Here is a 10277-nt window from a genome sequence, read left to right as displayed (position 1 = left end):
CATACGAGAAGTGATCCCCTCACTTCCGCCACACTGTGATGCCATACGAGAAGTGATCCCCTCACTTCCGCCACACTGAGAAGAGAAGGGACTGGGCAGGTCCAGCCCATGCTCAAGGGGAGGGAACTATCGCAGGGCATGGGTGGGATTTTTGGAGGCCATTTCAGAAGCTGCTACACAATGATTTTGTCCCTGGGAGGAGTGGGTGGAGGCGTCCAGCAGGAACTTGGCCATCTGCATTGCAAGCTCCAGGGATACTCTGGGGTGGAGATACAGATTTGAGACTTAATAGTATGTTATAAGCAGGGGGTGAAATCATGGGAATAGATAAAGTCAGCTAGGAAAAAAACATTTTTTTGTATCCACTAATTACTAGTATCCACTAATTACTGTTAGGAGAAAATTGAGATTGAAAGTAAAAACAGATGTTGACAAAGATAGTGTTGCTAACAGAGACTGCCTCACTCCTAACTTAACTAGACTTTCAGGTTGCCCATGACAGTAGGTTGGGGTATGCATTTCCTGCTATAAAGAGACTATTATTAGGGTCCAGAGAAAAAGTTCATTCTCTATTAAAATTTTGTAATGTAGGTGACTAATTGAAACCCAGGGGAAATTGAGTGTAGTCTGCCCTCAGTTTGAACATAGAGATCAGATGGATTTCAATTCTTCCAGGTCTCAGTGATGGAGACAATAAATATTCATGTGGTGTGATTAATCACAGTCATTTAAGAAAGGATTCCCATGGGTCCCCAGTAGCCTGCTGCCCTTCATAAACACTCAGCCCAGGGCGTGTCCCAGGGAAGGATGGGAAAATACCTCATCTGTCTCCCCTGGCCCCAACTCTTTCCTCCCTTTCTGCTCTTGCCTCCTTCTCCTCTCGTGTGTCTGGAATGTTCTCTCAAGACAGTCCTGCGCAGCCAAACCCTACCCTCCTTTCAAGGCACCACTCAAATCCCATCGTGCCCATTAAATCTTCCTGACCAGACGAGTCATCCCGCCCCACCCACCTCTCGGCCCTGTGGGCCCCTGCTTTGGTGACACCCAGCTTTGGGAGGATTCCTCAAGGCATTTCCTGTGCTTGTCTTTCAGTCCAGGTACTGGTAAACTGCTCACTGGAAACCCTCACTCCACATGTCTGTTTTCATATACTTGTCAGCTGTATACTTTTGCATCATTGAAAATATCAACAGAATGCTTCATTGCTTAAAAAAATTGAATGGAACTCAAATGTCAACCAAGGTCTACAGATAAAATTTGAGGGTTTTTTTTTTGCCTATAAAATGCTTGAAGAAATTTACTTTTCTTTGCCTCTCTGCTTACTGTTTGCCATTTTTTTTAAAAAAAATTTTTTTGCAGATATGGAATCCCTTTCCCTCTTCTGAGAGAAAGCAAAGCACCCCCGGGGAAGAATTTTTGGTGGCATCTACAGGATCGACCATGGTGTGACCCAGAGTTCAGTTAATGTGTTGAGTGGCACTCAGGGAGGATGTGTTTTTAATTTGTGATGAATCCAATGTTATAGCCCTTCTCGCCGGCCAGGCCTCTTCTTTATTCTCCTCTGCTGTTGGGCTGGTATCTGTTATGTCTGGTAGAAAAAAAAATGACAGGCAATACCAGGGTGGGACCCAGAACTCATGGAAAACACAAGTGAAATGAAGGCTGGGAAACAGAGCTTTTGTTTTGGGTGGAGAGGAACTGTTTGCTTTGGGGGATTGAGGTAATGAAAGTTATTTCAATAACATAATTCAACAGTTGCACATGCTCTCTGCCAGAAATATGGCTAGGCGAACCTCACCCAGGGACCCCCATCTGCAAAACGCAAAGGTTAAGCCTAAAGTGTGAACAGATTCTCCTCTCTGTTCCACAGAAGACAAAACTAGATAGCCCCTGTGGTCATGACGATGTAAGATGACCCATGGGGACAAAGGCTCGTGGGAAAGGGAGAAAAGCAAAATAGTTGCTAGGATGGTGGGATTATAGGAAAATACTTAAAAATTAAGTCGTTAAAACATTTCTTTAATAGAGGAAAGTTCTGAAAAATGATGGAAATGTAAATAGTCTCATGTCTAATATGGTGGTTGGCAGGTGGTGCTTGCCTTTGGTCACACTGGTTTAATGAATAATGAACTAAGTAAAAATGGACCCTGGCTGTCAGTCAACTTCGTTTTCCTTTAAGATTTATTTTGTTCACACCCAAGGAAGCCGTGTGACAACTGAGGGGCAGCCAGGTACCATCGAGGCTCTGTCAGTGGCCAGAAATGCGTCGATCCTTCCTTTAGTACAGAGAATAATGAGGGAGAATGGGTGGGGGCCAAGAGTTTCCATCATAGCACTATCTAGAAAGGAAATCTGTTGGCTCAGTTAGCAAATATGTATGGACCCCTCTTGTAGGAAAAGCTGTCCGTGGAAGTCCTGGGGAGGGTACTGAAAGCGAAGGCAGGCCCAGGGACTGCTGCAGTCCTTGCCAGCTCTCCTCTTACCAGGGAGAACTCAGTGATCCTGAGATGTGTGGAGCCCTTACTGGGGTCTGTTCTGTGCTGCTTGGGCAAACGCCTTTGGAGAAGCTTGTAGTTGTTCTCATCCGTTCTGCTGCTGAGAGGCAGCCTCCAAGAGAGGGTCACAGTGGCCTTCTGCATGCCATCAGAATGTACGGGAAACGGGCAGTTTCCAGAATGCACAAAGGGGGCAGAACAGCCTGGATATGTAGGAGTCAGGCCAAAATCCTCCTTGACCTCCAGATGCTTTGGTTCTGCTGACCTGTGGTTCCTTCTGCAGGGACCCCTTTCCCACCCATAATAATCCCTGTGGCACCTCTTTTTATCTGGGGAACTTTGAAAAATATCCATGTCTTTAAAAAACAACCTCTGGGTCCTTGTGTCTGATTATATATGTAATCTTATATAATATATATCCTGTAATATATAACATAAAATAGATATTGTATATCCTATAATATGTAATCAAGATATATCCTATAATATATATATATATATCTCCTAGATCCTACTGTGCCTATAGTTCATAACCCTTGCTCTCTCTATAAGAAATCATTATGCCTTAAAAGGGTTTGATGGCACTTTCTCAGGAAGCCTTCCCTACTAGCCCTAGCTGAGGTCTAATCACACTCATTGACACCCTCTAGGTGATGCCCTGTGTTCGTTGGCATGTAACATGTGAGTTGTTATTTGTTTCAAGCCTGCTTTTCCTGCAGCCCACATGCTGTTTGAGGAGTTCTGGAATTCCTGGCTGACTTGCAAATAATTCTGATTCACACAATGACCAGGTGGCATGGATGGTGTTCAGTATCTACTTCATGAGTGAATGGTTCTTTATTTTATTACTGTGTGTGTCCACGAGAGTGTGTGTGTGTGTGTGTGTATGTGTGTGTGTGTGCTGAGTACATCCATCCGAGGACAATGTTCAGGAATTTTTTTCTTTTCTTTCCTTCCATCATGTAGATCTTGTGATAGAACTTAGATCATCAGGTTTGGTGCTTGATTTGCTGAGCCTTCTAGCTAGCCCTTGAATGAATGATTCTTTATTCAACTGAGGATGTCTGGTCAAGCCTCCAGTTCATGGATCTGTTAAGAGAATTTTTGAAGGTAAGTCCTTCATCAAGCCAGACAATATATTTAAAAAATCGTAAATTTAAGTCAGTGTTTTCATCTTTCCATTCATGTCGCAAGGCAGTGTGCAGTGAGGCCATAGTCATGAGGTGTATGGACCATTCCAAAATGAAGATCAAGTTGCCTTGATTGCTATAATCACATATTTGGACACAGTGCTGAAAACGTGAAAAATCCCCTTCAATAAGATGCATGCATTCTTAATATACCTGTTTGTTCCGAGCATGACAGTTGGTGATTAGAGTCCCTGGTTCCTGTGCCAGAGCCTAATTGGATTCCCAGACCAGCTAAACTCTAGTTCTCTCTCTCTCTCTCTCTCTCTCTCTCTCTCTCTCTCTCTCTCTCTCTCTCTGTCTCTCCTCGTGTGTGTAGGCGTGCGCATGTGTGCATTTGCCCTCTGTATGTACATGTGAAAACAGACTTCTTCCAGGAAGCCCCAATTTTAACTGAGGGTTGAGCAAGAGAATTGCTGGAAACCCAAATCACAGGCCAGAACTCAGACTTCTGCCTAGGCGAGTGGCTTGCCCTGAGTCTCTGAGAACCACTCCTCCAGTAGGTTCTTGACAGTGACAAGCCCCTTCCTTCACCAACCAGTTGGCTGGCTCAGCGATGGTGGCCTTGTGACACGCCCTGCCTGAGCCTCGGGGCCTAAGTTTTCTCCTTCGTGCAAGACAGCAGAAGCACACGAGTCTGGGCCCCAAACCAGGGTCACCGTCACAGGGCCCCTCTCCGTCCACGGTCTGCTGGGCCTCGGTGGCCAAGGAGTCTAGCACGTATTCTTGGTGCAGGTGGCACAGCTCTCTGCTCTTCTGATCACCGGAATCTCGGGTCTAGACTTCCCAGCCGCAGAACGGTCCAAACCGCTACTCCACTCTTCCCATTCCCTCGCTTCCCCACCCTGGGACGGAATATCCCGGCCTGGCAGGACTGGATCACCTCCGCCTCCTCCCACGGCGCTGATCCTGCGAGTGAGGGAGGCCCCGGACCCGGGCGGTGGCTGGCAGAGGGGAGTGGAAAGGGAGGATAGATGGGGCCGGGGGTGGGGTGGTGATGGGGGAGGTGGGGGTGTCATTTTCTTTCTTTTTCTTTCTTTTTTTTTGAAAAGTATTTCTCTCGCGAGAAACTGCTGCGCGGACGATACTTGAAGAGGTGGGAAAGGAGGGGGCCGCGGAGTTGGGGCAGAGACTGTGGGTGCCACAGGCGGCCACGGCTGGGACAGCTGCAGAGCAGAGCAGCCAACGCCGCCTGGGAGTCCGAGCCGCTGGTCCAGTGGGTGTCGCGGGGTCCCGCCGGGGTCAGGCGGCAGCCGGGGGCTGGAGGGCCGTTTGCGCAGCACCTAGGGCATGAGGCCGGGCAGGGTGAGGGGCTGTCCCCAGCATCTGCAGCCGGCCCTCTCTGCCTGACAGCTGCAGGACCAGGGGCTGCGGTGCCCGGTTCCACGTTGGATGCAGGGGACTGGCGGGGGTGGCGGTGGCCGGGTGTCTGGGTGGAAAGGACCCTGTGGTAACGTCAGCCCTCACCGCGCGCAATCAGTACCATTAAGACGGTGTAGGCAGCCGGCTCGCGGGACTCTTGGGCTCCCCGGGGACACGGTATTTGGCGCCGCGAGGCCGCAGGGTCCGAGGATCCCAGTCGCCTGGCTTTGGCTCTGCAGCCAGCTGGGATCGAGCGGTCCTCGCTCATCCCAGTAACTGCGCCACGCGCAGGCTGCGCGCGGGCAGGGCTCGGCAGTGGGGACTGCGAGCTCCAGCATCCCAGAGACCTGAGTGTTTCCCCCCCGCCCGCCTTGGGGACTTGTCTGTATTGCAGGGCAGGGGCTGCCCGAAGTGGGAGCAGCATCGGGAAAAGAAAACGTTAAGAACTAGGCGAGGACACCCCTGCGGCGGGACAGCAGAACCAGCGGGACCCCGGAGGCTAGGGGCGCTGGAAGGCGCAGCGGCGACAGAGAGAGTGGCGGCCGGCGGCATCATGCGGCGAGGCCGGCTGCTGGAGGTCGCGCTGGCGTTCACCCTGCTCCTCGCGTCCTACACGAGCCACGGGGCGGACACTAATCTGGAGGCTGGGAGTCCGAAGGAGACCAGAGCTAACCGAGCCAAGAGAAGAGGCGGCGGAGGGCACGATGCGCTGAAAGGGTAAGGGAAGCGCTCGGCTGCTTCAATGTGCCTCCCCTCGCCCTTCTTGGGACTTTAAAATCCACAGCAATTGACAGGGCCGGTAGAAGACCCTGGGTGAGATCTCCTGGGGAGATAGCCTAGAAGTGCCAAGGTTCTTTGGTCATCACCACTCGCTCAGATAAATCGCCTTGTTCCTGTCCCAAATGAGAGGTCCTGGCTGAAGGGAGTCCTGGGCCATTGTTGAGGCAGATTTGGGGAGGCGAGAAGAGCTCCTTGTGGAAGAGAGGAGGAGCTGAAACCCGGAGAAAGGGAGAAGCCCACTGCTTTTGCTGCATACCAGTTCCGGCAGTGTGCAGGCAGAAGTACTTTCCGTGTGGGGATCAGCTGTTTGGGAGGCAGCGAGGAAGGGAAGACTGGAGAGACCAGTCTTGAGAAACAAGACTCATGAAAACCAGGGCGGTGCGCTGCCTTCCAGAAGTCTGCTTTGGAAGTCTGCAGGGGAAGGTTTCTGAGCTTACAGAGCCCAGAGGCTCTGCGGAGTCACTGCTGGCTGTGCCTGGCCCTACAGGGTGTTGATGTGGTGTCTGCTTGGAAAACCCTTGTACCGCCAAATTCCCACGCCCCAGTGTTGTAGCAATTTAAATGGTTAGGGCTCGGCAGTTTCGGGAGCTGAAGGAAAGGGGAAATATAGTTCCTTTAAGGGTTTTTTTTTTATTTTTATTTTTTTTAAAAAAAAAAATCTTAAAAATGACAGTGCCTGAGAGTTCAATCCTCTACAGAAGTGGTAGGATGGAAATACACGGCCACTCTTCTCTCCCTTGGAGGAACCTACTCAGTGATCCCAGGCAGTGCATATGTGGAGGTTTCTTGTCATTCCCAGGGCGTTTTCCCCCCCAGTGGTCTGTAACTTATGTAGCCCCGGATGACCCGATGAAGGAGTTCATTGGAATGTGTGTTTGTGGGGGGGGGTCTGTTTTGTGTATATGTAGTGAATCTTGTGTTTGTATGACTTCAATACAAGAAGCAAAAACAGAGTGTATGACGGTTTTTGAGTCCATGTCTGGATGAAGGACCGGATGAGCATCAGTGCTAAGTACTTAGGCTGTGGTAATGTGTTTGTGATTGTTTGATCCCAGAAAATAGCTAGCATCAATTCAATCTTGACCTTTGTGGAAAACAGGCCCAGAATTCCAACAACATTGGCAATAAAACCTGCTGATCCTGACCAAGCAGCGACAACGGTCACCCTGTGTGGAAGGCTTGTGGAGAGTTCAGTAAATGGGTGGAAACGCTGATTTTAACATGTTCTCAAGAGGGCTTTGTTTGGGTCAGCATATATACACAAACAAATGCGTATATACAAGGTTGTAATTTTCATAACTCTTTTTTAACACTAGAACTGCCATTTAAATAGTAGGACAGCCGTTATGAGCATTCCTAGTTCTTAAGTTATCTATAAAGTTTTCTGTGTCTATTTCTGTATATGATTGTGGCAAAATCATTTTAAAGGATATACAATTTAAAGTATTTCCCTCCTATTTTTCAAGACACCTCAAGTATATATTTTTGAGAAAAATTATACACATATACACATAGCCGCACATGCATTGCACATATGCATGGTATATATGAACATATATGTGTGCGCCTGTTTTTTTCACTATGTGCATGTGCTGTATATAATGTGGGCCTTCACTTTCTCTACATCTTCAGTTAACCTGTGTTCTCTTGGTTTGTAGAATCCCGTGATATGGTGAAGTAGTTTCCAAATGATGGCTCTTGAGATTATAATAAATATTTTACTATTAACAGCATCCTTCTGTATACTTACATGTGCATGCATAAGATTATACGTGGCACAAAGTAATACAGGTAGAACTACTGGACCAAAGTTTTCTTGTAGATCCTCAACACACTCATTCTGATGCTGATTTTGAAACGTCTCTTTTTTCACTGCCATTGGTCTCACGTGCTAAGTCTTAGAGTCATGCTGTGCTGTGTCAATCAGCAGAAGAGCAGGCTGTGCACGGCATTTGCCCAGGTGTAGCTTACAGCTTCTGCATATGCTCACCCAAGTGTTGTCTAGTTCAAAACTAACCCCGACTATGCCAACACCTGCTTGTTGCTTTGATGGACATGCTGGTCTTTGGAAGTGGAGGTGGTTTGTAGTCCCTGAGGCTCGTGTGAGGCAGGGGCTTGATTTCGACACCTTGCTGACCAGTGTCTGTCATGCAGTGTCCCATAGTGGGACAGGTGCCGGACTTACGTTCCTTCCCTGTCAGCTTCCTCTCTCTGCAGGCTGGAGGGTCTGTCTTCCCTCATGAGGCATGCCACCCTCGCTGGCTTCTCGCCTGCATCTCAGGGAAGGTGTTTTCTCCCCCTTTCTCTTCTTATGGGCAGCGAAAGACGTTCCACTGTATAACTTTAAGGATCCTAAAAATTTCCCCCAGATTTTGCTGTGTTTTCTTGGAGCAAGTTGACAATTTCTGCTTTTACAGGAAATCCTCTATGTTTTTGAAATTTTAGGAAGATGGAATCAACGTGTTCCCCATTCATACTCAGCAAAAACTATGTTTCCCCCCTCCCAATTTTCCAGTGAAAATCTGCGTGTTTATTTATTTTACATCCTACTTATTTATGGCGTGTGTGTGTGTGTGTGTGTGTGTGTGTGTGTGTGTGTGTGTGTATACAGGCGACCACTTGTAGGCATCCATTCTCTCACTCCATCAGCAGGTTCCGGGTATTGAACTCAGGTCGTCAGGCTTGGCGGTAGGCATCTTTACCTGCTGAGCCATCTCGCTGTCCCGAAATTTGCAGGTTTAAAGATCACTTTCAAATGGTAGCCATATGTAGTAGGGTTTTTCTCGGGGTGGGGCGCGGGTGAGAGGTGGCCGTTGCTTAACATGTGTGAAATGACTTGACGTGAATTTGCAGCTTTAACTCTGCATTTCAGCTCATAAGATTTTTTTTCTCAGCTAAATTTTCATACTGTGATTAGTCAAAAAGTGGAAGATGGCTCAGCAATGCACATACTCACACCCTCACCACTACCACCAGTACCACCAGCAACACCTCCTCCACCACCACCAATAAACCAACTTTTAGTTAGACAGCAGTAATTCTGTGTCCTTTCTTTATGATTGCCTTATTGCTCTAGTGCCCAAATAAGGAAATATTACAGTTTCATGTCAAATGGAAGCATTCCTGAAACTGGAATGCCTTTTCCCAAGTCTCCAGTAATAGGAGTCTGTCTCGTGTCCTTGCGGCCGGTTCCTGATTTTATAGGTTGCAGGTTGACGGGCTGACAGGTTTGACAGGTTGATAAGCTGACGGGCTGACAGACTGATAGATTTATAGGTTGATAGTTGACAGGCTCGGGAGTCCCTTCGTGTTTTACAAAGTTTGTCCCCCTTCTCAAGATTCTTTTTGGTCTTTGTTTACGTGTTTGCTTTGTCCGGAGTTCTTATTACCAGAAAAACACATATGAAACAGTTCACAGCCCGGGTAGATTATGTGATGGTAAACCCCAGGGATTAATTTCAAAAGTCTTTCTTAATGGAATTTGTTGGGAAGGGCAGAGGCTTTGCGGAGCCCATCTGACTCACCCAGACAACTTGAGGATGCTTCTGAAGTCACAGTCTCCTAAGGACACACAGGGGAAGCCCTTGACAATGGTGTCTTTTGTTTTCACATTAATGAAAAGAGGAAGCTAATATATTGGAATACAATTTAAAAAACAGATTTCCTTAAGCTGAGGTTTATGTAATCCCACATTTTAAATAAAAAAGAAACGAGATATTTATTTGACTTTTTCCATCTATGCCTTTTGGACAAAGCGGTAATTTAAAGACGCGAGTAAGCTGTGGTTGATGTAAATGAATAAAACCCACATCAACGTACAGTGTCGTGATTCGAGAATGGAAGGACAGACGTATCTTCAAGCTTAAGTGGAATTTTAAATAATATTGAAAGATTCCTTTGTTAAAACACCATAGCATTCTACTCATAACCCGTAACTACTCAAAATGCTAAACAATTAAAATATACATTCAAAACCAAATAGCTTACCCAAGACACGCTGGCAGCTTTTGGTTTGGTTTTCACTGTGAATGCTTTTTTGGAAGACAAGTAAACTATTTTAACAATTTCTTTGATTCTAGACACTGCCCAGCAAATGGGCTTACTTTAATAGCATTCTTTGAGAAAGCTGAAATCAATAACGTATCAAGCCTGGCTTAGGTCTGTGCCCATTTCTTGTTTCATGATTATTAAAACGTGATTGTCTCTTGTGCGTGTGGGTGTACTGTGTGGGGGTGCACAGGCACATGCGTGGATGTGAATATAGAGGCCAGAGGGTCACTGGGGTGTCATTTCTCAAGAGCCATCCACCTTGCTTTGTGAAGCCCAGTTTCTCCCCAGGGTCTGGTGTTCTCTGATTAGGCTACGCCTACTGCCCAGTAAGAACTGTCTGTCTCTGCCTCCTACTGCCCGGCTACAGGTCTGTACTTCCTCTCTGAGCTTACAGGTCTGCTCT

At 47.4% G+C, this 10277-nt stretch overlaps 1 protein-coding gene across 4 annotated transcripts in view; it reads left to right on the top strand.

The window, feature by feature from the left end:
- The first annotated feature begins 4428 nt into the window (after nt 1-4428).
- Fbn1 (fibrillin 1) overlaps nt 4429-10277 on the top strand; it is a 206219-nt gene continuing 200370 nt past the window's right edge. Inside the window, exons 1-2 of one of the 4 annotated variants that reach the window (XM_026787734.1) lie at nt 4429-4597; nt 5439-5761. In XM_026787734.1, the coding sequence (XP_026643535.1) occupies nt 5598-5761 (164 nt within the window). In that variant the 5' untranslated portion in view covers nt 4429-4597; nt 5439-5597. Of the gene's footprint in view, nt 4598-4767; nt 4779-4813; nt 4899-5177; nt 5762-10277 lie in introns of those variants that run through there. The other 3 variants (XM_026787736.1, XM_026787735.1, XM_005364396.3) reach the window with 3 other exon arrangements.

The sequence above is a fragment of the Microtus ochrogaster genome (assembly GCF_000317375.1).
Source record: "Microtus ochrogaster isolate Prairie Vole_2 chromosome 14 unlocalized genomic scaffold, MicOch1.0 chr14_random_1, whole genome shotgun sequence".
Lineage (NCBI taxonomy): Eukaryota > Metazoa > Chordata > Mammalia > Rodentia > Cricetidae > Microtus > Microtus ochrogaster.
The sequence above is the reverse complement of the archived record's forward strand: the minus strand, read 5'-3'. Positions and strand labels throughout refer to the sequence as shown.